General features: G+C 43.8%; 1 protein-coding gene, 1 long non-coding RNA gene and 1 pseudogene across 10 annotated transcripts in view; 2 read left to right on the forward strand and 1 right to left on the reverse strand.

Moving 5' to 3' along the window:
- The window catches only part of LOC116747617, a 34,267-nt gene extending 27,111 nt beyond the window's left edge, over positions 1 to 7,156 (reverse strand). For both annotated transcript variants that reach the window (XR_004348085.1, XR_004348084.1), the window contains exon 1: positions 7,039 to 7,156. This is a non-coding gene — a long non-coding RNA (uncharacterized LOC116747617). The remainder of the gene's footprint in view (positions 1 to 7,038) is intronic.
- On the forward strand, positions 2,640 to 8,552 carry TCEAL1 (transcription elongation factor A like 1). Of its 8 annotated transcripts, none has more exons than XM_032620031.1 (3): positions 2,640 to 2,658; positions 7,062 to 7,135; positions 7,511 to 8,552. In XM_032620031.1, exons 2-3 carry the CDS (start codon positions 7,097 to 7,099, stop codon positions 8,000 to 8,002), a joined length of 531 nt encoding a protein of 176 aa, XP_032475922.1. In that variant the 5' UTR covers positions 2,640 to 2,658; positions 7,062 to 7,096; the 3' UTR covers positions 8,003 to 8,552. The 8 variants fall into 8 exon arrangements, with proteins under 8 accessions (XP_032475922.1, XP_032475920.1, XP_032475925.1 ...); XM_032620029.1 differs by lacking the exon at positions 2,640 to 2,658 and adding an exon at positions 6,387 to 6,405; XM_032620034.1 differs by lacking the exon at positions 2,640 to 2,658 and adding an exon at positions 6,387 to 6,405 and having other exon boundaries at positions 7,062 to 7,129.
- A 14,899-nt stretch (positions 8,553 to 23,451) lies between these two features.
- Positions 23,452 to 24,745, forward strand: LOC116747599 (annotated as a pseudogene).
- Positions 24,746 to 27,065: the final 2,320 nt, after the last annotated feature.

The raw sequence follows: 27,065 nt of genomic DNA on the forward strand, positions 1-27,065 counted from the left end.
GCTGGGAGGGAGGGAGATGCAAGAGGGAAGAGATATGGGGATATATGTAATCAGCTATATATGTATAGCTGATTCACTTTGTTATAAAGCAGAAACTAACACACCATTGTAAAGCAATTATACTCCAAGAAAGATGTTAAAAAACAACAACAAAAAAAAAACACAAAAACCAAAAATCAAGTATATATCTTATGTACTGGAAATAAACAATTAGAAAATGAAAATTTTAAATGCCATTTGCAATGGCATCAAAATGAGTGAAGTAAATAGGGGTAAATTATAGGAAATACCTGAAGACTTTTATACACTGAAAACTAACAGTATTTTGCTGTGAGTAATCATGGAAGACCTGAAAAATGACAAAGTATACCATGTTCATGTATCAGAGGACTCAATACTGTCAAAGTGGCAATTCTCCCCAGATCTGAATACTCAGTATAATTCCAATTAAGATCCCAGCTGGCTTTTATTTGTGTGTGAAAATCTACAGGCTGATCCTAAAATCTGTAAGGAAATGTACAGAATCTGTAGCAGTCAAAATAATCTTTAAAAAGAGTATCAGAGGACTGACAATAACTGACTTTGAGCCTTCCTAGAAAGCTGTAGTAACCAAGACAGCACAGAATTGGCAAAAGGATGGGAGTGAAGATACACAGTATGTGTGCCTGCCATTTTTGCTGTCCGGTTTGCATGTTGCATTTCCCGTGCCCCATGAGCACCAAATTCAAGTGGACCCTTGATGAATGGGTGCTTAGCAAGACTCAAAGCAAGAAAATGGCAATGTCCTTACTTCTATGATTGCTGATAGCCAGGAGAGGCCACCTTTTTGGTTCCACTCAGAACTTACTTCCAGGGACTTCCCTGGCGGTCCAGTGGTTGAGAATCTGCCTTCCAATGAAGGGGACACAAATTCAATCCCTGGTTGGGGAACTAAGATCCCACATGCCACAGGGCAACTAAGCCTGTGCACCACAACTACTGAGCACGCAGGCCACAAGTGGAGAACCCACATGCCACAGCTACAGAGCCCACATGCTCTGGAGCCTGCACGCCACAACAACTGAGCCCGCATGCCACAACTAGAGAGAAGCCCGTGCGCTGCAACGAAGATCCCGCGTGCCGCAACTGAGACCCGACACATCAAAAATAAATATTAAAAAAAAACTTACTTCCAACACATAGTCACATTCCAAGAACCCCAAATGACCAAGAAACCCAATCATATCCTTATTGACATGTATTACTTCCTTGAATTTGCCAACCACTTACTGTTGAAAATGATGACAAAGAAGAAAGACAGTTCCAGTTCCATTCTATGTGTGCAGAATGTGCATGTGTGCACGTACCAAGAAGTAAAATAAAAACAGTTGAGTCAGTTTTGTGCAGCATTCCACTGTTCCGGTAAGAAGTGAATACATATACAAAATATGAATTTTGCAACTTTGGTGCTTCTGCACATGAGTCAAATGCTCTTATATTTGCATTTAAAACTGACATTGTACAATATAAAGACGGACAATATCATTTATGCTAATAGTTAAAATTTTCAACTGTCCTTTACTTAGAACAACATTAAATAATAAATAGAAAGCACCATGTCAAGGTCAACATCAGTGGTCATAAATCACATTGATAGCATGCAGCTGTGATATGATGTGATGAAATTGCACTTTATCCTGTGATCTTCCTCCCCCACACCCATAACCCCAGTTTAACAAAGAGAAAAACACCAGACAAATCTCAGTGGACAGGCACTCTACAAATACCTGCCTAGTACTCATAATTATAAAGATCATCAAAATCAGTAAAAGTCTGAGAAACTGTCACAGCCAAGAAGAGCCTAAGGAGAAATTACAACTAATAATATGTGGTATTCTGGATAGGATCCAGGAGTAGAAAAAGGGCATTACGTAAAAAAAAGGAAATTTGAATAAAGTAGACTTTAGTTAATGACAATGTGTCAATGCTGGTTCATTAACTACAACAAATGTACCATACTAATAAGATGCTCCGGGGTACGGAGTATATGGGAATCCTCTATAATACCTTCTCAGTTTCTTTGTAAATAAAAAACTGTTCTAAAAAATGAAGTCTACTAAAAAAAAGTCAAAAGGGAGAACACAGAAAAAAGAAAAGCTTTATATGTTAGTACCTTTAATAGCACTTTTTTCCTTGCTTTTTGAACAAAGGGCTTTGCATTGTCATTTTACACTGGGCCCCGCAAATTATGTAGCCTACCCTGCCTCTGTCCCTACCTCTGTCACCCAGACTTCAGACTAGTGTTGTTTTGGACCCTTTTGAGAGTCCCTGAGGCCAAGAGTGAGTAAGGCTCTGAGTATGCTGGGGCCCAGGAGGGAAGAGTTCTGTGCTCTGAACTCATCTGGATTCTGGGAAAGGCAGCAGCAGCCAGTCTGGAGAGGCCCCCACTCAGGCCAAATGGTGTTCCTAAGAGAAGCCCCTTCTCACCTCACCGCGGTGGGCAGTGTGGAGTCAGAGCATCCTAGAGCTGCAAGGGACCTCGTTCACCACAGCCCCTGACCCCACCTTTTAGGGAGAAGGAGGAGGACACAAAGAGAGGCATGGAGAGGGGTAGAAGGCTCCCAGCCTCCAGAGCCCTCCAGCCAGTGACAGCCTGAGTCCTGCCCAGCCCAGAGCCAGGTACTGCCTCCCTTCAGCCCAGGTCTGGACCAGCCTTCCCTGTCCCTGAGTGCTTCCCAGAAGCCTGAGTTGCCACCCCACCTTTGTTCAGAGTCCCTTGCTTGTTTCTCTGGGCATATGCAGGGTGTGTGTGTATGTATGTGTGTGTGTGTGTGTCTGTCTGTCTGTCTAGGCTCAGTTAGGATGAGGCTAGAAGCAGAAAAGAGGGGCTCTTGTCATTGCATTTCCCACTTGGCTATTTCCCCCAGGGTGGGGTTGGGGGAGGTGAGCCTGAGAGCCCAGGCTGGACAGAGCCTGCTGCAGTCCCAGGCAGCAAGTCTTGAGACCAAAGTACTGCCATGGGTGTCATTAGGAAAGAATGCAGAGGCAGTAGCAGCAGGGGCAACCTCTGGGCTGGAGAGGGCAGAACTCCGCAACTCCAAGTCCAGACAGAGGGGCCCTGCAAAGGGAAACCAGACCTCCATGGGGTCTGGGGGGCGGTGCTGGAGAGGCGCTCAGAGGGCAGGGGGACTCTGTATCTGCCACAGAAGTACAGCCTCACCAGGGAGCAGGAATCCCTGAACCAGAAACCCACCCTGGGCTTCCTCAGATCCCCCAGAGAAAGGCCACACCCCTGAAGACTGTTGTCATGGCAGCAGCTGCCAGGGCTGACTGCCTTCCCCTTTTCCTGTATGGCTGCCCTGCCTGCCTTCTGGGACCTTCGGCTCCTGTTCCCTGACATTCCCTTTGTACCAAATGGTTGTCACCGTGGCAGAACCCCCTTCACCTTATTATCTCTTGAGAGCCCTTTCTCTCAAGGGAATCTCAAATCAGCTATTGTCAGGCAGAGACTTAGAGCCAATAAGAAGATATTGTCTTCATTCCTTCTTTCAGGTTCTAGTTCCTCATACCTCCCTTGTCTGACCCCCATGTTTACCAAGTGCTCATCAAGGGTTAATTTATACTGGTTTGGGAGCTTTCAGAGGCAACTATGTCTTCTATCAGCAGCAGCAGAAGGTAATTCCACCCTGAGAAAGGAAAGGAGGGGAGCTGGCCTGGCAGAGCGTACTCCTGGCTGCCACACCCAAAGGGAAAAGGAATTTTTTCATTTGGAGTCAGAGCTCTTTGCTGAAGATCTCCTCTAGATCTTTCCTGAGCTTGCTGAATTTATCATCCCATTTAGTACTAATGGTGTGATGTAAATTAATATTTTGTAGCTAATGTACTGAATGACAGAATCTGAATACAAAGAATGAGGGAGTGAATCTAACTGACAACATTTAACCCAGAAAAATACAAGCTTCTGCACTTGGGTTAAAAGTAAACTGATTTACAGAAGTGCATTAACAGGGGTTTGGGGATCTCAGTTGACTGCAACTTAAAGTGGATTCAACTGTGTTATATGGCATCCACAAAATCTACTAAGATCTTAGGATGCATCTGTAGATGAATCGTGGCTATTCTAGAATGAAGGGTGTGGTAAGATCACTCCATGCTACACCAGGAAGAATATCCAGTATTTTCAGACATTTACAAATTCAGGAGCATGTAGGATGGTGAGTGACTTTGAACAAATATATCACGTCAGAAGGAGCTGAAACAACTGGGGAGGTTAAACCTAAAAAAAACATTCTTGGTGAGAACATAACTGTTGAAGGATTAAATGAGATAGTATATGAGATAGTACTTAGTGCAATGCCTGGCACACGGGCTCAATTAATGTTAATAATAAAAGAATGATAATTAGTAGTATTATCAGTAGTCATACTATTATTATTGTTACTAGCACTACTCCAGGTCCTTTACACATACTGACTCATTTATTCTTCTTACCAATCCTATGAGGTAGGTACTATTTTGTCTCCAATTTTGCAGATGGGAAGTAGAGTCACAGAAAGGTCAAGTATATTGCCCAGTGTATCTCACAGGTGGGCAGGGGAAAGAACAAGAACATTAACTTCGGCAGTGTCAGGTTGTCAAGGGTAAAAGGCACTTTTGTTATTTTACACTTGTTTTGTAACACTCCAGAGGGCACAACCAGGACCAATGTGCATAAACTACAAGGAGGCAGATTTCAGCTCAAAGGGGGAAAAAAAAAACACTGAATGATTAGAACTGTCTGAAATTTCACTGGAGTATCTCTTAAGGTAGTGAGTCCTCCATCACAGGATGTGAGGAAAAAAAGGATAAAAATGAAGAATGAATAAATGGGGCTCCTCTCGGAAAGAAACCATACAAATGATGAAGCCAACCCTTGGTGAAAAGAATAAAGAAGGTAGAGTGAAACTTGGTTTAAAAGACACATGTCGGGCTTCCCTGGTGGCGCAGTGGTTGAGAGTCCGCCTGCCGATGCAGGGGACGCGGGTTCGTGCCCCGGTCTGGGAGGATCCCACATGCCGCGGAGCGGCTGGGCCCGTGAGCCATGGCCGCTGAGCCTGCGTGTCCGGAGCCTGTCCTCCGCAACGGGAGAGGCCACAACAGTGAGAGGCCCGCGTAACGCATAAAAAAAAAAAAAAAAAAAAAAAGACACATGTCATTGAAAAATTGAAAGGTAAAACAGTTATGGAAAATATATAAAGGTGAACCAATATCTCTCTGTCTTGCTGCTATCTCAACACAAAGTAAACTAGATGTTGGAGAAAAGTGACAAAAAGCTCTTAAAATGGGAAACTCCACGTATGAATTTCTGTTTGGAAACTTACTAGACAGCCCAGGATCCTCACAGATCTGATGGTCACCTACCATGAAAGTGTAAATTATAAGGAGAGGTATAGTCTGCTCTCTGGAAGAAAGGCCATCTGCATGATAAAGTAGCATCCAGGCTGATGTGAGATGCAGGCATGAAGTCGAAGATCATAAAACACCATTAGATCCAAAAGTACATGCTTGTAATAACAACTGTGTTAGCATGATTTTAATCCTGCTACTTTGTGTGTGCTCCAAAGAATTATTACATAGTTTAATATGAATGTCCTCTGTGCTGAATCTATCTTTTTGGGTATAGCAGTCCCAGGACCCAAATATTTGCACATTTAATGAATTGATATAAATTTTGTCAACCAGCAACACCAGTAGGTTGCTGGTTAAAGATTTAGACCCCAGCAAAATCTATTTCTTCTATTATAAATAATAATTACTCAATAGTATATATGGTACATATGTAATATAAATACATACATACATATATATATATAATAATGCCATGCTCTCCACCAAAAGTGCTCCCATTTCAGATAGTAAATAAGTTTTTAAACTATTTGTAATAGATGCACAAATGTGTATTTTGATTTATGAAAATCAAAGTACTCAGTCTTTTTAGATTTATGTATTGATACTTCACAAACTTTACTCTTTCTAGAGCTCTAGAACTGAATGATTACCAATTTAGGCTGGAGCTTCTACTTGTGATTTAGGTCTGGAGACTCAAGAAAAAATCCTTAAGTCATGGAAAAGTGAAAGTTTATCTCCCATGAAAGTGACAAGAGATGAAAACCATGTTGATAGAGCCTAAACGGACATGATGGAGTTATGGATGTGGATTAAACCTGGAAGAGGTGGCATATGATAGTGACTCATTAAGGAGAAACAGTCAAATTTCAGTACAGGATCTGAACTGTAGGGGAAATAATGGGCCTTGGTAGCTGATGACAGGAGAATGAGGGAGAGAGGTGTTATCAGGGGAAGAGGCAGAGAGGAAGAGGCAATAACCCTCAAGACTGGATGCTGACCGCCTCTAGTAACCAGGAAAAGGCAAATACAAACAGAGAGGTGAGTGACGACGATGTATGGTGTGTTAGGGGGTCAGGAAATATCGGCTGGTTGCGGCAGCACCGCCGCCGGTCAAAGTGGTAACTGGGGATCTGAGCTTGGCGGTGACGCGCGGCCATCACGTGACCAGAGCCTGTGTCTGCCCAAGTCCCTCTCGTCGTGGTCCTTTTTCCCTGTCCAGACACCATCTTCCTATTGCCCTTTGGTCGAGGGGAAAAACAGAAGGAAGTAAGTCCCCTCCGCCCTCTTAAATCGGTGTAAGTGTCGGTGCTGCCCAGTAACCCCTGGGATTGGGATGGCACAGAGTTCAGGCCTTCCCCTGTGCCCCGCCCCGCCCCGCCCCGCCCCCGCGCCCATATTTCGGTGCAGAAAATGGTGGTCTGGGGGTGGGGTGGGGAGGTGAGTGGGCCTCCCCGCCACGGGAAGGAAACACGGACACTTAGAAACAGCTTCTAAGTAGTCCTTCGCTTTCACTTCCCGCCTGGAAACAAATGGCGAGCATTGCGGGGGTCAGGGGGAGAACGAAGCTTTGAGATGGGGCGAGGGGGAGGGGAACACGGGGTGAGGCAGCTGGTGCCTGTAAAAGGGACGTGTGAGTCAGTCCCTCCCTCATCCACGCTCCCCGCCCCCTACCCTGTCTTGTCGTCTGTCTGCAGCTCCGCAGGTCACAGCGGGGCACCTGGAGGAGAGGATGCCTAGGAGCCAGCCGCCGGGAGAGGTCCAGGTCGGGGTAGGGTTGGGCAGCGGGCCGGGATGGGGTGAGAGGGAGGGCGCTTGAGGGAGCCGGGTCCGCGGCACTGCCAGCCCGCCCCGCCCCGGCCCCAGCGGGAGAGGCCTCTGTGGCAAGGCCTGCCGGGAAAATGGTGGGCTTTCGGAAGGAGAGGGTGACAAGGTGTGGGGAGGCCGGGGGGGGGGGGGAACGATCAGACGCGGCGGGGTCCCGGGGGCCGAAGAGACCCTCGGCCAGCGTACGTTGGAGTACCCGGGCCCAGACTCGGGAAGAGGCAGGTATTGGAACCCATGGGCGGGGTTTTGGTCCAGACAGCGAGTATTCTGACTCGCCTTTGCCTTTCCTGTCTCCTGTGAATAACCGTGCTTAAAAAAGACCATCCTGAACATGGAAAAAGCCTGCCAAGAGCCTGAGGAGCAGCCACAGAGCTCGCCCAAGGCGGAGGAGGAGCGGCCTCCTGTGGAACACTCTCCCGAAAAGTCGTCTCCGGAGGAACCGTCTTCGGAGGAGCAATCCTCGGAGGAGGAGTTCTTTCCTGAGGAACTCCTTCCTGAGCTCCTTCCTGAGATGCTCGTGTCCGAGGAGCGCCCTCCTCAGGAACGCCTGTCTAGGAAGGACCTTTTTGAGGAGCGCCCTCCCATGGAGCAGCCTCCTTGCGGAGTGGGCAAACATAAGCTAGAAGAGGGAAGCTTTAAAGAAAGGCTGGCTCGCTCCCGCCCGCAATTTAGAGGGGACATACACGGCAGAAATTTAAGCAATGAGGAGATGATAAAGGTGGCAGAGGAGATGGAAGAGATGAAGCGAGTACGAAACAAATTGATGATCATGCATTGGAAGGCAAGGCGGAACCGCCCTTATCCTATTTAATGTGTTCGGCCTTTAATTCTGTTTTGCCTGGTATGAGTATTATCACCTGACCTTTGTTTGCTTTTTCTCATATACCTTACCCCGTCTTCCTAATCTTAACTTTGCGTGGCTTTATTTGAGGTGTTTCGCTTGTAACTGGCATAAAATTGCCCCCCATCTGCAAGTCCCCCTCTTTCAATCATAAGTCTTCTCCATTTGCATGGAAAAGATGTACATTATATATTGTGAAGTGAAAAAAGCAATTTTCAGAAAGTATATGTAGTATCCCCTTTTTGTAAAAAATGTATATTTATATATTAATATGAAAAGAAAAAACTGAAAGTATATACTTTAAAGGCTTAACAGTGGCTATCTGTGGTAAAATAACAGGTGACTTGTTTGTTTTTCATTTTTGCTGCATCTGAATTTCTCATTTTTTCAAGATGAACACATTTTACATGTGTTGCAAAAAAACCCAATATAATAGAAAAATTGTAAAGCAATTTAAAAATAATGTCAATCAGCTTATAAAGATAATGTGGCACTTAATAAATACTTGACAGAACTTAAATCCCATGTTTTTTTCTGAATCTCTTAGGCAGAGATGTAAACCAGGTACTGTACTCATATTTGTTTAAGGGTCATTCTTTTCCCATTTAAATAGGAATAGGAGAATTTACAGGGCTGCTGCGGAACCAAATGAGGTAAAGGTCATGTGAGCTGTACTTTTTCCCCCTACTTGCACATGCTGGACCCCATCCCCTATAGATTCCCTTCAGATACTGGGGATAGTACCCAAAGGAGGTCTCGTTTGCACTCACAAATCCTGTGCAATTCCAGATGAGTGACACATGCTATTCCTGTCCTGCTATTCTCTTCCCTTAGATACCACCATGTCTGCTGGGTACCGCTGCCCCTTCTCCTGGGTCCTGCTCCTTTCATGGCCCCCATCACAGCTGAGGTGCCAGAGTCCTCAAGGTACAAAGCTTTACTGATTGCTCTGGAGTCCCTGCTGGGCCAAAGCTGAACTGTGTCTCTTAACAGATATATGAAGGATGCCCCTCCTCTAGCTTTAATATTACACCTGTCCAGGTGGATACCATCCCAGTGCTGCTTAGACCTCTATGTCTTAAAGAATTCTTAGCAGAATAGTCTTTCCTATTTATTTTTTTCCCAAAAGCCTCCCCTTTTCTCCATTGAGCGCAAACATGAGTTCACTGGGACCTGGGCTCGGAGATGAATATGTGAGCCAGACACAATGCTTTGTGCTCAGAATTAGAACCCCCTCCCAAATAATCTCCAAGGATAACTATGGTTTTAATTGCCCAACATTTGCTTAGGGTGAGTTCTCTCCCAGGGGCTTTTGGCAGGCTTGCCTTACCAATTCATCTGACTTACTCAATATGTATAAGTTAAAGAGGAAATTAAGACCTAAGCTCAGGGACTTCCCTGGTGGTCCGCTGGGTAAGACCCCTTGCTCCCAATGCAGGGGGCCTGGGTTTGAACTGTGGTTGGGGAACTAGATCCCGCACACATGCCAAAACTAAAGATCCCGCGTGCGGCACCTAACACAGGTGTTTATTTTGGCGCAGCCAAAATAAACAAATATTTTTAAAAAAGACAAGCTCAAACTAGGACATTTCCCTTCTGCCCCACCCCACATCAACAAGAAACATGCAAAAGTCATTAAAGCGCTATGTGTGTGTGTGTGTGTGTGTGTGTGTGTGTATGTGTGTATCAGGTGTTATGATTTCTGTTAAACTCCTTTTTAAAAATCTAAGATTTGTAAGTAATTAAAGTACTAATATATATGCATATATATGTGTCTATCAGATATTATGATTTCTAAGATTTTGTTTTATTGATCATGTTAATTCTAGAAACACAGATAGTGGCTAATAATTTTTGAATTATGACCCAGTTCTGAACCCAGTCTGTCTGATGGACTATGTTAGCTTCAGTGTGTTCACATCTCTAGAAAGCATGAATTGCAATTCCAAAGGGATCACGTTAGGGGTGAATTTCCCCAAATTCAACATTAAAATTATTCAAATATTTCAGTTATCAGTGTTTCTCCTATAAAGTAAGCAGAGACCTGGGCTCTACCCCAGACCCACTAAATCTGCTTTTCTGTATATGAGCACACAAGGTGGAGAGACACTGCTATCTATATACAATATACTCCTGGTTTTAGTAAGAATAAACTATGACATAAATAGAAGAAAGTACAGATGATTATATCAGAATTAGAGAGGTGAAAGGCTTGTCCAACCATATATTTAAATAAGGAATTAGAAACAACCTCATCAACTTTACTACATAAAATTTAGATTTTTTTTGCAACAAAGCAAGACCATACACAGAATAAAAACCTAAGAGAGATGACAAAACAGCAAGATGTATTTTCTGTGGTTGACATTATGTAATGCCTTGCATTGCTTCCTTACAATATGAGTAAGGTACATCAGAAATAAATTCAAAGTTCTCCTTTGGTAATCAGATCTCATGGTAAGCCAGTCCTGTGCCCTTAATTTTACTTTTGCTTTAATTTTTTCACTGTGTGATGCCATTAGGGGGGATCTTCATGTCTCCAGACCATTCCTCAAGGTTATGGTAGCCTGATGGATGCTGACTGGGTTGGATTCTGGCTGGAGTGAGTTGAGGGTCCAGCAACTCACTTGCCAGCTTTATAGGATGGAATGAATCCAGCCCCCTGACACTGAGGGGTAGTGCTGGGGCAGGATGTGGAAAGGCTCCTCCAAGCCATACTCCTCTCCAGGGTCGTCTGACATTGGTTTCTCTGCACCAGCTTGCAGCAGGCACCAGACTCTTCTAGGCTAAAGGCCAGGCTGTCCTGGACATACACACCAGGAGGACAACAACTGTCCCATTGCAGGTCAGAGCACTTTGCTTCTCTTTCCTTTTCCCTGTCTCTTTTGGGGAACCTTTTATAGGGGAGGAGATAAAGCCCAAGGATTCCCAAGTGGAAACATTGGTCTGAACAGTCTTTGAGCAAACAGATGTCTGACCTGGCTGGGCCTGACCAGGTAACTTGGGGCTGAAGCAGAAGGGGCTGGCCCTTCTGTCAGAGTCCAGTGAAGTAGCCCCCTTGAAATGGGGTTAGACCTCAGACACGACCTCACCCATCCCTCTCCCACTCACGTTGCTCAGATTCCCAGAAGGGCCTCAGATGTGCCCTGGCCTGTTTGGCTGGTTCTGTGGTGACTTTAGGTCTGTGTGTGCCTGGTGCAACGCTTCTGATGTCTGCGTCAGCCCAGGCCCAGAGGCACGGGAGCCCCCAGGTAAAGGGAGCTTCAAAGGCATGTGGTCTCACAGCTCAGGAGAAAAGGGGTGGCACCTCCTGTGTGAACACCCCTATGCACTGCAGGCCTAGCCCACGACTTTGAGGTCAGGGTAGTCAGACTGTGGATTGGTATGAAGATGTTTTGGAGGCATTGATGTTGGAGGGTCAGCAACATCCAGAGCCTGGTTCTCTGGCCCCCTCACCACTTCCCTGCCTGCACAGAAGGCTGATATCCCCATCACGTGTCCAAGAAGCTACTTGCCTGGCCAACTCCAGAGCAGAAAGCGTTGAGGGTCCAGGACCCTGGATAGAGCTGTCTGCTAAGCAGGATGCCCAAGCCCTTGGGAGACAGTGCCTGGGAGTGGGAGCCCCTCTGGTGAGGCAGGGTAGAGGGATTGGGTCCAGGGTCCTTGCAAAATGCCCAGAGACTCCTCCCTCTCCCATTCAGAAATATAAACTCAATTATTTTTACAAATGAGGAAGATTATACAGATAAATAAGAAGTAGACCCTGTGTTCTAACTCAGATTTGTCTGAATCAAGTTCTGTGTTCTGCCCACTGTGCCACACTGCCTCCAATTTAGATTGTAGCTTTCTGGGGCTTAGGGAATAATTGATTTAGACTTGCTAAGTATGGTATCCTTGTTGGTTTGTGCATTTGGGTGAGCTTCCACACTATTATCTTTTCCAGGTAGAACCGTCCAGTAGGCAGTTAGATATGTGTCTAGAATTCGGAAAAGAGATTGGCATGGAAATACGGATTTTGGTTGGTGCTACCTGGTGCATCGTAAGCAAGAATCCAATTGTATATCCTTCTGTCCTTTCCTATAAATATATATTTTTCAAACAGAAGTGCGATTCTACTGAATTCACTGAATCATAGTCTGTGTGTAGAAAATGAACTTTTTCTTTAGACCTCTGCCAGGATAATACATTTTGAAGAGTATTTAGAAACTAGAGGTAAGCGCGCCATCTGGTGGCCTTAGCCGGACTGCGAGCAGAAAACAGCTAACGAGAGACGGAAGGAGAGAAACTATTGGGTGATAGGGGAGAAGACCTCAATCCTGACTCACACTGGACTGACACAGTATCAGCCTCTTCCTGGGAGTGAGGTGGCACAAGAAGCAACCTATAGTTAGATGGTTTTTCTCTGTCTCAGGTCAAGATAAGTGTGTTTGTGCAAGTGTGTGTGTTTAAACTGAGTGATCTTACACTATTTTCACTTTTTCTCTGATTGTGGAAGTTACATGTTTCTACTAGAAAATATCTGCAAATGTAGACAAGTATAAAAGAAGATATGAATTACTTATAGTTTCTCTACCCAGAGAAAATAATTAATATTAACATGCATGTACTTACACTGTGTGTATATATATCTCCTTTTATATACTCATCAATTTACTTTTTATATAGTATATATGTATATTACTTTATATATTATACATTTAAATACTTTTATGTATTCATATGTATATTTGTACTTATATCTTATATAGCATATATTTTTTTAGTCCTTTATTTTTCCTTGTACACGTGCCATGACATTCATATGGGTATTCATTCTATCAACCACACTGCTTGGTGAAGAAGATAATCTTACCTTGTGTAGTTAAGCTGGCTAAAATTGAATGAATTTCTTATAAGGGTTTTAAAAAAATAAGCTTTAGTATCAATAGTGTACTTATGTAAAACTGAAACTTAATTTTCTTTTTCTCTGGTATAAGGAAAAAGTTTTATGGACTATTAGTCTGCTCATGATAAGAGATTGTGAAAGGTTTTTCTTTACCTTTTAAATAATCTGCCTGGAAAGCAAAGATTTTGTGTCTTACCAAGGTAGTTTCCTATGCTTCATATTGTCTTTATCATCAGGTCTTTGATTACTTAAAACCAAGTCTTCTCAATATTTCCTTTAAAATCTTTTTTCACTTTGGTTAGATGGAAATTAAATAGCTTCATAATGATCTGTGATCCTTTTTAGTCAAGCGTCCACGTTCTTATTTTTGACTAACTTCCCCAAATCAAATTCTAAATGAAGTCTTTTTGACCTCAAACTAATTTTGGAATTTTCTAAAGGGGCCCTGGAAAATCTCAAAAGATTTGTTCTCTCTCCTTTAAAAAAAATGAGATATTAAACTAATTAGGCTTATTTGATATTTTAAACTTTCTTTGGGTTGTATTTGTATACGTTATTAATATAACTGTTCCAGAAATTGCATGAAAATTCTAGACTTCTGATATGTCTAGGTATAATGTTATAAGTCATAATGCTAGTTATTGTCTTAAAATATTGTGCCACAGAAATAACCGAATTTCCTTATCAATTGAATTATAATGTACTCTCATCAGATCTTTAACGATGGCCATTTTTGTGTGTGTGTGTGTGTGTGTGTGTGGTACGCGGGCCTCTCACAGTTGTGGACTCTCTCGTTGCGGAGCACAGGCTCCGGACGCGCAGGCTCAGCGGCTGTGGCTAACGGGCCCAGCCGCTCCGCGGCATGTGGGATCCTCCCGGACTGGGGCACGAACCCGTGTCCCCTGCATCGGCAGGCGGACTCTCAACCACTGCGCCACCAGGGAAGCCCAACGATGGCCATTTTTAAGCCTCTTGTCATTTATAGATAGTTACTGTTTTATTCTGATGATTTTGCAAAAGTGCTTCAACTTCAAGGAGATTCATGAAAAGGACTCTGAGAAGTACAGATTTCTGATAACTTTCACATCATTACCACTGAACTGGGTAAGAATCTATAGAACTCTAATGAAAAAACTGGATTCATTGTCAACATTATGACCTAGTATGAGTGTGTTTTGTGTCTGGTAATTGCAATCATTGTTGCTTTTGTTGTGGTCATCCATTTACAATGCTTGGTGTCAGTTTATTTATCTCTTGTAAAAATAAAATACAGTGTGTGTGTGTGAAAAAAAAACAACTGGATTCATAAGACTGCTAACAAAAGATCAAGATCAACAAGAGTTAATTTACGTGGGATTGAATCAACTAACGAGGATGATTATAATTTTTTATGACTTTGAAACATCTTGGTTCTCTAACGTTTTGTTTGCCAGAGTTAAGGAAACCTCTTTTTATTTTCTCTTGAGCTATCTATGATTTACAGCTAGTTGGTAAAGTATACCCTTATGAACAAAGGTGAAACAGTTACTTTTTCTCCCTGTCTGATTCCTCCAGAGTCCGGAAACTTACTGGGTAGTTTTTTGTTTGTTTGTTTATTTGTTTTTTTACTGGGTAGTTTTCATGGCAATGTAGTTGTTCGCATTGGTTCAATAAGAATCCGTTCTTGTAACAGGACACAGTTAGAAACATTGGTTATATTAACAAGGCTTTAACTGTGTAGGGGAAGAAAAATAATTCACTCTACCCTTCTAAGGCCTCGGCTGAGATCTGCTGTTAATAAAAGACAGATTAACAGGAGAAAAACAAGCAGAAGTTTAATACCATGTATACCTCCTGTATAAATAGGAGATACCCAGGAAAATTGAGTAGCTCCCCAAAATGGCCCAAGCCATCACCTTAAATACTATCTTCAGCTAAAGACAAAAGATGTTGGTGGGGGTGGGGCAGTCTCGGGCTGAACCGGGTTCGTCTGCCTGATGTTCAGCAAGCCAAATGATGAGATGCTGAGGTTTTATAGCAGAGGACAGGATTATTCACAAGGCGGCCATGTGAGGAGACAGGAGAACAAGTCTCAGATCTACCTTCCCAATGTCGAGGGGCTTGAGATATTTATGGGATAAAGAAGCAGGGTGATCTTAGGCATGGGGAACGGTGATTGGAGGTAGGGAAAAGGTTAGTTAATTAGTGTTCTGCGCAGGCATATCTGAGTTACGTGCTTCTTCATGGGATGTATGTTAAAAAATGGAGGTGCTAGGGAGATCAGCTTGGTGCTTTGTTACCACCTAGAGGGGTGGGATAGGGAGGGTGGGAGGGAGGGAGATGCAAGAGGGAGGAGATATGGGGATATATGTATATGTATAGCTGATTCACTTTGTTATAAAGCAGAAACTAACACACAATTGTAAAGCAATACTCCAATAAAGATGTTAAAAATAAATAAATAAGTAAAAAATAAAAGTCAAGGCTTTTCCCAGTTTGGTGGGTAATAATAAATAGTAAATAGTTTTTCTTCTGGGTCCTGAAAGACAGTCCTCTGGGAATGTTTTATGTCAGAATAGGACAGGCCATGGTCCATCTAAGCCTGTACAAAATGACAGGTAGCTTCCCTCCTGACTTCTATCAATCTTCATATTATCAGATGACACTAACAAGCATGATTCTATAGCTTTATATGACTGTGATGAATAAGACCAAAACAAAATGCCTAAGTACTTTTAAAGCAATATCCCAAAACTTAGAAAGTCAGTGGGTTTCTGAAAGATTTTGTAAAGGAAAACAGTGTATATCGAATTCTACCTTCTTACTGAGGATGGTATGTACTAGAAATGTTTTCCTTTTAGGCAAAAATCTGAAAATAGATGAACTGAGTAGAAAATCTAGGTCAAGGAAGGGTTAAAGTGGAAAGTTGACCATGGCATCAGGGGTATCAAACACCAATAAAATGTACCTGGAGAGAGATGTTCATCCTTGCTTTTCCTTTAATAAAGCTTGGTGGAATGCCTCATGAGAAAAAAAAAATGGAGGTGTTTAGCATGATCTAAGGGTGGAGTTTTCAGCCCTCTGATGTTAAAAGGTCCTTCATCAGATACTGGCGCAGGCCTAGTTTTAGGATTGGTGGTCCCAACCAGTTTTAGCCAGCTTGAACTGGACAGGACCTACTCCAAGTTCCTGGAAAACAACTTAAGTCTCGTTACTATAGTGACCCATACGTCAGAGGCTTTATCTGTAGGGGTGGTTAAGTCTTATGATATATTACCTAAGCTTGGTGGGTATGCAATTAAAGAAGGGGGAAAAAAAGAGAAAAAAATATCTAAAGCAAGCTTAATCAGTACAGGCAGATTACAAGCAGAGGGTTTTTTAACAAGCTGTTCCCTTATCTGCTGTTCTGTAAGACACACTCAAGGATTTCTGTTAAGGCGCCAGCTTCTGTTAACCCTATGGGGCATGGTTGCGTTATCAGGCAAAGCACAGTAACCAAGAGCGTGGTTGTTATGTAGCTTTGTTTGCTCCTTCTCCATGAATTTCTAGAGATTTTGTCATCCTCCTCTTCCTGGTACCAAGAGGGAGACACTCTTACAAAGATTTCCCTTACTAGACTTATTTTGCAAACAAATTAGTCTTATGTTGATTATCTCTGATAGAAATGGGGGTGTCTGTAGAGAGTAAAATTATGTTTTCAGTGGAAACTATAATGCACCTGTATGGATTTCAGATTCTAGTCCTGTTAAATGTCTTTCAGGTTTTGTATTCTACTTGATAGCCTCCCATAACTGCCCCTCCCCCCAAACACTTTCTTTTGTCTTTAGCTGAAGATGGTATTTAAGGCGGTGGTTTGGGCCATTTCAGGGAGTTACTCAGTTTTCCTGGGTATCTCTTATGTATACAGGAGGTATACATGGTATCAAACTTCTGTTTGCTTTTCTCCTGTTAATCTTTTATGACAGAGGGGTGTCTCAGCCAAGGCCCTAGAAGGGTAGAGGGAAAATTATTTCTCCTCCCCTACAACATGCATGTACTTACATTGTATGTGTACATATATCTCCTTTTATATAATTTGTCAATTTACTTTTTTATATAGTGTATATGTATATTACTTTATACATTCAGATGCCTTTATGTATTCATTTATATGTTTGTTGTTATATCTTTTTTAATATCTAAATTTATTTATTTATGGCTGCATTGGGTCTTCGTTGCTGCACGGGCTTCTCATTGCAGTGGCTTCTCTTGTTGAGGAGCATGGGCTCTAGGCGTGCAGGCTTCAGTAGTTGTGGCACATGGGCTCAGTAGTTTTGGCTTGCAGGCTCTAGAGCACAGGCTCAGTAGTTGTGGTGCACGGGCTTAGTTGCTCCACAGCATGTGGGATCTTCCCCGACCAGGGCTCGAACCCGTGTCCCCTGCATTGGCACGCAGATTCTTAACCACTGCACCACCAGAGAAGTCCCTGTGTGTCGTTATATCTTATATAGCATATATTTTATTTATTCCTTTATTTTTCTTTGCACATGTGCCTTGACATTCATCCACATGGGCATTCCATCAACCACACCCCTTGACAGTAATGTCTATAATGAAGATAAAATTGTTCTCTGATTTCAGAGGCTTATGTCTGAAGGCCACTTGAATGGACAGGTCCCCCCAAAAAGCATAAGAGCGCTAGCTTTGTTTGGAGTTGGGGAAATAATTCAAAACGAGCAAGAACCTACTTTGGGCCAGATACTTTAACTGTGGGATCTTTAATCCTTACAACTTTTTGAGGAAGGCATTCATCCTTATTATAGATGAGGAAACTGAAACTCAGAAAGTTTGGGTGACTTATATAGGGTCACACAACCAATAAGTGGAGAAACCTGTATTTGAACTTAAATTTGTCTGACTCTTAAATCAGGCCTCCTAACCATATGCCTTGCTTGCTCCAGAATTTCACACCTTCTGTCTTACCGCTGAGTCTAGGGGCATTCACCTTTTGGAATTCAGAAAAGTTGTGAACACTACCCCACTCTCATGCCCCACTCTTGTTAAGTTTGAAATTTTTTTTTAACCACAAGAATGCTTTTGCAGTCAGAAAAATTAATAAAGAATTATCTCTTTTAAAATCTTTAAAGTTAGAAAAATCTCAAAGAATATTAACGGGCACATGAGAAACGGGGATGAAATATTTAAAACATATATTACAGATTTGAGATATCTTTGAAAAATATAAATCTCCACTCACCAATAGAAAATGAGCAAAGTATATGGAGAAATAATTCACACGAGAAGGAACAATTCACACACATATAAACACACATATTCATAGAATTTGAATGACATTACACAAATGGCATTATACCCTACATTTCATTCAACAAAAGATTCTTTTTTTTCATTCCAGCATGTCTTGGAAATCTATCTAGGTTATTACCTTCTGTGGTATAATAAGCAATATGTTTGATCTTTGTCCCCAGCTCCTTGCACAGAGGTCTTCAAAGCTTTGGAATTTCCTTAATGATAGGAGTGTCTTTTGTCATTCATAAGGAGACAGACACTTTTGAGCTTATGCTTAAGGGGGTGGGGCCCCTAGATAGCCTCAAGATGGGGCTAGTCACCAGAAATTGGAACTTTCAGCCCCAAGGACCTCTGGGAAGGGGAACAAGATTTGATGAGCTTCCAGGCTGGTGAATGCATCCACATGCTGGGAGGGTGGCACACCCCACTTCCTTGGGAACAGAAGCTCATGCATTCAGGACCCTTCGGGACTTCGCCCTTTGTACCTCTTCATCTGGCTATTCATCTCATTTCTTTAAAATAGACTGGAAAACATTAAGTAAATGTTTCTCTGAGTTCTGTGAGCCAGTCTAGCAAGTGCATTGAACCCGAGGAGGAGGGGGGTCATGGGACCCTCTGATCTATAACTGGTCGGTCGGAAGCACAGGTGACAACCTGGACTTAAGGTTGGCATCTGAAGAGCGGGAGGGCACAGTTTTATGGGACTGAGCCCTTAACCCATGGGATCTGACACTCCCTCAGTGTCAGAGTTGTTAATTGCTTGGTGTGTTGAAAAAAGCACACATTAGATCTATATCTAGTTCATATGTAACTGCTGCATATATTGCAGTGTGAATACATCATAGTTTATTCCTTGATGATAGAGATTTAGGTGGTTTCCAATGCTTTGCTATTACAAACATGCTGCAATTACCTTTTTTGTGCCTGCTTCCTTGTGCATGTGTGTAAATATTTCTCTAGGATTGGTGACTAGAAGTGGAATTGTGGAGTCATGGGGTATACTGTTAAACTGGCCTCTGTAATGGACATCTGTCATCTGAATTCTTGCTAGACTTTGACTGGTCTGGTCCAGTCAGATCTTTGAGGCCAAACCTCCAGGCCTTTGCCTCAAGCTTTCTCCTGCTGCCCCTTCTGTCTAGACTGCCCTCCCCTTCTCTGTTAAGCAAAATCCTATTCAATCATTAAAATTCAACTGAAGTATCACTTAATCCTGGAAGACTTCCCTGACATTCATCAGAGCATGCTGAGTTAGGTGTTCTTTCCCGGTGTCCCTAAATCACCAGGTGATGAGACTTTATTATCGTCATGTGTTAAAACTATGTTTAGATGTCTGTCTCCCATATAAATCAGTGATCTACTTCGGGACATTCGTGTCTTATTTGTCGGCCTATATAGGACACAGGATAGAACAAACACTCATTAAATAACAGTTCGGTGGACCATATATACAAGATTGTGACTCTGTGTCCTCTATTCCAACCTCTATCACCCCAACTTCAACAACTAGGGTCGTTTTGGACCCTTTTGAGAGTCCCTGAGGCCAAGAGTGAGTAAGGCTCTGAGTATGCTGGGGCCCAGGAGGGAAGAGTTCTGTGCTCTGAACTCATCTGGATTCTGGGAAAGGCAGCAGCAGCCAGTCTGGAGAGGCCCCCACTCAGGCCAAATGGTGTTCCTAAGAGAAGCCCCTTCTCACCTCACCGCGGTGGGCAGTGTGGAGTCAGAGCATCCTAGAGCTGCAAGGGACCTCGTTCACCACAGCCCCTGACCCCACCTTTTAGGGAGAAGGAGGAGGACACAAAGAGAGGCATGGAGAGGGGTAGAAGGCTCCCAGCCTCCAGAGCCCTCCAGCCAGTGACAGCCTGAGTCCTGCCCAGCCCAGAGCCAGGTACTGCCTCCCTTCAGCCCAGGTCTGGACCAGCCTTCCCTGTCCCTGAGTGCTTCCCAGAAGCCTGAGTTGCCACCCCACCTTTGTTCAGAGTCCCTTGCTTGTTTCTCTGGGCATATGCAGGGTGTGTGTGTATGTATGTGTGTGTGTGTGTGTCTGTCTGTCTGTCTAGGCTCAGTTAGGATGAGGCTAGAAGCAGAAAAGAGGGGCTCTTGTCATTGCATTTCCCACTTGGCTATTTCCCCCAGGGTGGGGTTGGGGGAGGTGAGCCTGAGAGCCCAGGCTGGACAGAGCCTGCTGCAATCCCAGGCAGCAAGTCTTGAGACCAAAGTACTGCCATGGGTGTCATTAGGAAAGAATGCAGAGGCAGTAGCAGCAGGGGCAACCTCTGGGCTGGAGAGGGCAGAACTCCGCAACTCCAAGTCCAGACAGAGGGGCCCTGCAAAGGGAAACCAGACCTCCATGGGGTCTGGGGGGCGGCGCTGGAGAGGCGCTCAGAGGGCAGGGGGACTCTGTATCTGCCACAGAAGTACAGCCTCACCAGGGAGCAGGAATCCCTGAACCAGAAACCCACCCTGGGCTTCCTCAGATCCCCCAGAGAAAGGCCACACCCCTGAAGACTGTTGTCATGGCAGCAGCTGCCAGGGCTGACTGCCTTCCCCTTTTCCTGTATGGCTGCCCTGCCTGCCTTCTGGGACCTTCGGCTCCTGTTCCCTGTTCGGCTCCCATCCTGGCTGCATGTAAACGTTGCTGGAGCCTATTTCTCTGTAAGCAGCTTTCACTAAGGGAAGATCCCTGTAACATATTCTGAAAACCTCTAGAAGGTGAGATGTGGGGAGCAAGTCCTTCCTGAATCATATAAGCCAGTCAAGGAATCTAGTAAGAATAACCAGAAGTCCACAGATGTGTGTTCCAGGGCCAGTCTCTTTCTTGGCTTGCTAGATGAACTTAGCAATATATTTAATCTTTCTCTGTCTCTATTTTTTCATCTGTAAATGAGATTAAAAGCAGATTTATAAAATTGTGTCCATATAGTATTTATAATATAGATTTATAAATTTTCAGTCTGGTCTGAATTCAGGAAGGTCACCAGGTCAGAGTGATTGGCCAGAGACAACCTGGAAACTAACCCCATCATCATAAAACTCGACACTGCGAGACATGTGGCACAGCAGTCCTCCTGGGTTCCCTTACCCTGCTGCTCTCCACACAGCTGCCCCTTCCCAATAAATTCTCTTGCTTTGTCAGCACGTGTGTCTCCTTGGGCAATTCATTTCCGAGCGTTAGACAAGAGCCCACTCTCGGCCCTGGAAGGGGTCCCCCCTCCTGCAACAAATGGCGACTCTGGTGGGGCCTCTTCTTCACTACGACTGACATTCTCACCACTCGGGGTACTCGGGAACTGGCTCGCCCGGTGATGAACCAGACCCAGCAGCTGCAACTGGGACCCTTTTGTTCCTGGTCTCCTCCTGATGCGGATGACTGGCCAGAGTGCCCTGACTGGATAAGGAACAAGAGATGTTATTGACCTCTTTCCCCTTTCCTCTCTCTTTCCTCTTTTCAACCCCTCCTATCCTACTCTTTTTTCTTCTGTCCCCGTCCTGGACGCAGGAGTCTGGCTTAAGGGCCTCAGCCTGATCTGCGGGTCGGAGCCTGATCACCTACGGTGGGCAGAGAACTCAAATTCTGGTTCTGGTCTCTGGTTTCTGCTAGGGCTGAGTTCCTGTCCTCCCATCCTGGAAGCACAGGGAAAAGTCCCATAATGCCTGGGTGCCTGCAGTTGGCAGGAGACGTCCGTAAGGCCACCCCTTTTGTTCCCCCTTTCCTGGCCTCCTTTCCTACCATTGAAATCTTTGAAGACCTGAGATATTTCCCCTTACTCTGTTAGTACTCGGATCTGAAGTTCTGTGTCTCTGTAGGAGCTTTTCTGAGAGACTGCAATCTTGTATTTAAGGGAGTGTCTGATTAGTACAGCCAGGCCTGTGTTTTATACTTTGTGTTCTGTGTTATGATTTGTGATGGCCATTCTGCCTTGTGAAATGGGATAACATTGTGTGGCCACGTTTAGACTCCAGAGAAAGCTGGTTTAGGTAAAACTCTTGAGAACTGGTTCCAAAACTGGTTCTCTTTGCATATACAGTTAGTAAAAGCAAGCTTGATCAAACGTCTTTTCAGAATTCTGACCCTGCGGGAGCAAGTCCTACTAGGAGAACTTGATTTTCTCTCCCTGTGCCTTCAAGACCAGGGATCGCAGGAACACTTCTCTAGACTACCTCTAATTCCTGAGACTGAGGGACAAATGGGAAGAAGCCTTTAAAAATTTTACTTATTCCAACTGTTATTTATAAACTAGTGAATTTTATATTGTGATATCTGATTCATGACTAAGTTTAGAAAATGAAGCTACATGTCTCGTTGTGTCTGTCTATATATATATATATATATGTCTCAGTATGTGTCTTTGTCTTTGGATAATATTGCTGAGGTTAATTTGTAAATGAGCTCTATTTAATTGGCTTAAAGAAAAGTAAGCACTTACAAATCAAACAATTCTAAATACAAGAGAGATTAAGCTAAATGAATTTCAGGTTCACGTGAACAGGGAAATATTCAGTATTAAATTAATACCTGGTATTAATGTTTAAGTTTGTTGATCTAATTAATATAAACATGTCTTTAGAGTCACCAACATTAAGTGTAATACCTTTACTGTGCCTAGGTTTAATATAAGCTAAATAAAATCTTTTTATATCTGTTACAAATTTGTCAGCAAGGAAAGTAACTCGATGTGAAGAAACTTTTAAGGAAAGAAAATGCAAATGAGCAAAGAGTTTTGGGTGAACTTTTAGGAATGTCTACTTGAGGATGATCTCTCCAGATATTTGGTAATGTGAAATTTTAGAGTTGAGTTAAATTAAGCTAAATGATGGGAGTTTGTTGAATAGCTGGGTATTTCCCAAATAAAGTAAGATACTGAGACATCAGTTACTAAACAGAGAAACTAAATGTATTTAGGACTATTAATGAATATGTTTGGTGCAACCCTGAGATGTTCTCTATAAGAAAGCAAATGTTTTTAGAAATTATCACTGGTCAGCAATGAAGACCCAACACAGCCAAAAAAAAAAAAAAAAAGAAATTATCACTGGTATTTATGTTCACCAATCTACAGAATGCTAATGTAAAAGACAGTTCATAATTGCTTACTTCTTAGTTTTCACAAGAAATTAAGGTTTTAAGAGCAGAGGATTCTAATTTAAACATGTAATTAAAGATAATAGAAATAGCCCTCCCCGGCGCTGCCAGCCCCGCGCCTGTCCCCAGCCCACGGCTCGGGACCCTATGCCTGTGTCCATCACTCCGTGCGGAACCGCCGCCGGCATGTCGGACAAGCTGCCTTACAAAGTCGCTGACATCAGCCTGGCCGCCTGGGGACACAAGGCCCTGGACCTCGCAGAGAATGAGATGCCGGGCCTGATGCGCATGAGGGAGATGTACTCGGCCTCCAAACCACTGAAGGGCGCCCTCACTGTCGGCTGCCTGCACATGACCGTGGAGACAGCTGTCCTCACTGAGACCCTCACTGCCCTGGGTGCTGAGGTGCGATGGTCCAGCTGCAGTATCTTCTCCACCCAGGACCATGCAGCAGCTGCCATTGTCAAGGCTGGCATTCCAGTGTACGCCTGGAAGGGTGAAGCGGACGAGGAGTATCTGTGGTGCACTGAGCAGACGCTGTACTTCAAGGACGGGCCCCTCAACATGATTCTGGACGATGGCGGTGACCTCACCAACCTCATCCACACCAAGTACCCACAGCTCCTGTCAGGCATCCGAGGCATCTCCGAAGAGACCAGAACGGGGGTCCACAACCTGTACAAGATGATGGCCAATGGGATCCTGAAGGTGCCTGCCATCAACGTCAATGACTCGTCACCAAGAGCAAGTCTGACAACCTCTATGGCTGACGGGAGTCCCTCATAGATGGCATCCAGCGGGCCACAGACATGATGATTGCGGGCAAGGTGGCAGTGGTAGTGGGCTATGGCGACGTGGGCAAGGGCTGTGCCCAGGCCCTGAGGGGCTTCGGGGCCTGCGTCATCATCACGGAGACTGACCCCATCAACGCGCTTCAGGCTGCCATGGAGGGCTATGAGGTGACCATCATGGATGAGGCCTGTCAGGAGGGCAACATCTTTGTCACCACCACAGACTGTATTGACATCATCCTCGGCCGGCACTTTGAACAGATGAAAGATGACGCCATTGTGTGTAACATCGGACACTTTGACATGGAGATTGACGTCAAGTGGCTGAACGAGAACACTGTGGAGGTGAACATCAAGCCCCAGGTGGACCGCTACTTGTTGAAGAATGGGTGCCGCATCATCATTCTGGCTGAGGGCCGGGTGGTCAACCTGGGCTGCGCCATGGGCCACCCCAGCTTCATGATGAGCAACTCTTTCACCAACCAGGTGCTGGTGCAGATTGAGCTGTGGACCCACCCAGACAAGTATCCCATTGGGGTCCACTTCCTGCCCAAGAAGCTGGATGAAGCAGTGGCTGAAGCCCACCTGGGAAAGCTGAATGTGAAGCTGACCAAGCTGACTGAGAAGCAGGCCAGTACTTGGGCATGTACTGTGATGGCCCCTTCAAACCTGATCACTACCGCTATTGAGAACCAGGCCTGCCCTTTGCCTTCCAGCTGCTGTCCTTGCCTGGGTCCCACCTCTCCTCCCCAAGAGCAAATGGCACCACCTTTGAGATTGGTTTGATAATGTTCCCCATCAACTCCCTGGGGCTAGTCAGTCTTTGGCCTCTGCTGCATCCCTCATACTGTTCCAAGTGTGGCAGGGGGAATTGAGAAGTCCCTCCTCAAGCCCTGATCATGATAGAGATACATGGGAGTTACCCACAGGGAACCATGAGCTCAGGGGTTTTGGAACTGCTCAGTCAGTCAGTCCTTCCTTAGGCTGGAAGTTGGCAGTGGTGTTCACAAAGCCCATGCACTTTACCATCCAGGCCCTCACTTGGCCTATGGACTTTACACCCATGTTCTTGGTTTACAGGTTCATTGGTTCCTCAGCCCATGACAGATGAGAAGGAGCTATGTCAAAGGGTGTGGAGGAACTGTTGGAGTTTAAATGCTCCTGAGAGCCCGGCTTAGTGCTTGGCATTCTCTTAAACCTCAGAACAATGAGGTTGGTACTTTTAGTCCCTGTTTTACAGGGGTTGGAATATATTGTCAAGGGATAGCCAAGAAAGGACGAGAGAAGTGACAGCCAGAGGTTGAGAGGGGCCAGAGAAACATAAAAGTGCATTGTAACTTGATGTTCCCATCACAACTCTGGGTCAAAAGGAGATTAATTTGGTTTATAATGTTAAAAGAGAGCAAGAAGGTGGGTTAATAAAAATTTTGGTGCCTAAAAAAAAGATAATAGAAATAAGAAGACAACATTTCAGTATACAATAGGAAAGTAGGATGTATGTTTTCAGTAAAGAAGGTATGAGGAATGGAGTTGCATTTTATTAAGGGAAAAGGAAGTAGGTTTGACTTAGGGCTGGCTGTTTCTGAATGGAAAAATAAAGTGATGGATACAGAAAGTGATGAAAAGGTTTGTGGAAAGTGGATCCTGAGAATAGCTTTGTGCATGGTCAAGACTGACTGAGTTTAAAATAAATTTGATTGAGTAAATGAACAGTTTTTCTTTTTTGGCTGCGTTGGGTCTTCGTTGCTGCACGCGGGCTTTCTCTAGTTGCGGTGAGCGGGGGCTACTCTTTGTTGCAGTGCGCAGGCTTCTCATTGCGGTGGCTTCTCTTGTTGAGGAGCACAGGCCCTAGGACACATAGGCTTCAGTAGTTGTGGCACGTGGGCTCAGTAGTTGTGGCTCGCAGGCCCTAAAGCACAGGCTCAGTAGCTGTGGTGCACGGGCTTAGTTGCTGCATAGCATGTGGGATCTTCCCAGACCAGGGCTCAAACCTGTGTCCTCTGCGTTGGCAGGCAGATTCTTAACCACTGTGCCACCAGGGAAGTCCCAAGTAAGTGAATTTTAAAGGTAAGCTGGTACAAAACTTGAATTTGGCTTTTCTCTCTGTTAAGAGGACAAGTTTTCTTAAGATGTTGAACTGCCTTTGATAACAGATTTTGAGTTTCTTTACCTTTTAAGTGATCTGTTCTATATTTGCCTTTGAAATCTTTTATTGTTACTTTGGCTAAGTGAATAACTGTTGTTTCACAGTGACCTATGATCCTATCTGATTGAGTGTTCTAAACCCTTTTGATATTTCTTGACAAAACTTCCTAAATCAAATTCTAATGAAGTTCTTTTGACCTCTAGCTAACTTTGGGATGCTTCAGAGGGCCCCTGAAACATCCTAATGAGAGATATTAAGCTAATTTGGTTCATTTGGTAGGTTAAGTTACATGGGAAGTATTATCAAATAAGTAATAAACCTTAGGTTATATTGTATGGTAAATGTTACTAATATAGATATTCTAGAGGTTATATGGAGTTCCTAAAAGTCTGATATGTCCTGGTAAAATGTTATCAGTCATAACTCTAGTTATTATCTGAAAGTGTTGCATGTCACAGCAGTAACCAAGTTACTTTGTCAATTGCATTGTAATCAGATTTAAACGTGCCTTCTTAAGTCTTTTGTCATTATAGACAGTTATGATTTCACTCTGATGCCTTTGCAAAAATGCTTCCTCTTCAAGAAGATTTATAGAAAGGACTTTTGGATAAATACAAGTTTCTGACTTTCAGACCATAATGCTGAACTGGGTAAGAAATTGAAGAATTCTAATGGGAAACCTGATGGCTTCATAAAGCTGTCAACAAAAAGGATTAGTTACATAGGGCTGAGTGAACTGGTGAATATGGTTATAATTTTTATGGTTTCTATCTGAAAAATTAGTGGTTTAAATCTGTGTTTTCCAGGTATAAAGAAAACCTTCCCCTTAAACTAATTATGACTTACAATAATTTGGTAAATTT

Source organism: Phocoena sinus, chromosome X (genome assembly GCF_008692025.1).
Source record: "Phocoena sinus isolate mPhoSin1 chromosome X, mPhoSin1.pri, whole genome shotgun sequence".
NCBI classification, from domain to species: domain Eukaryota; kingdom Metazoa; phylum Chordata; class Mammalia; order Artiodactyla; family Phocoenidae; genus Phocoena; species Phocoena sinus.

Bases quoted from the DNA above. Each gene is read 5' to 3' on its own strand.
- TCEAL1 (XM_032620031.1), top strand. From the start codon at position 7,097: ATGCCTAGGAGCCAGCCGCCGGGAGAGGTCCAGGTCGGG. The intron at 7,136-7,510 runs GTAGGGTTGGGC...TGCTTAAAAAAG, and splicing joins CGGGAGAGGTCCAGGTCGGG to ACCATCCTGAACATGGAAAA.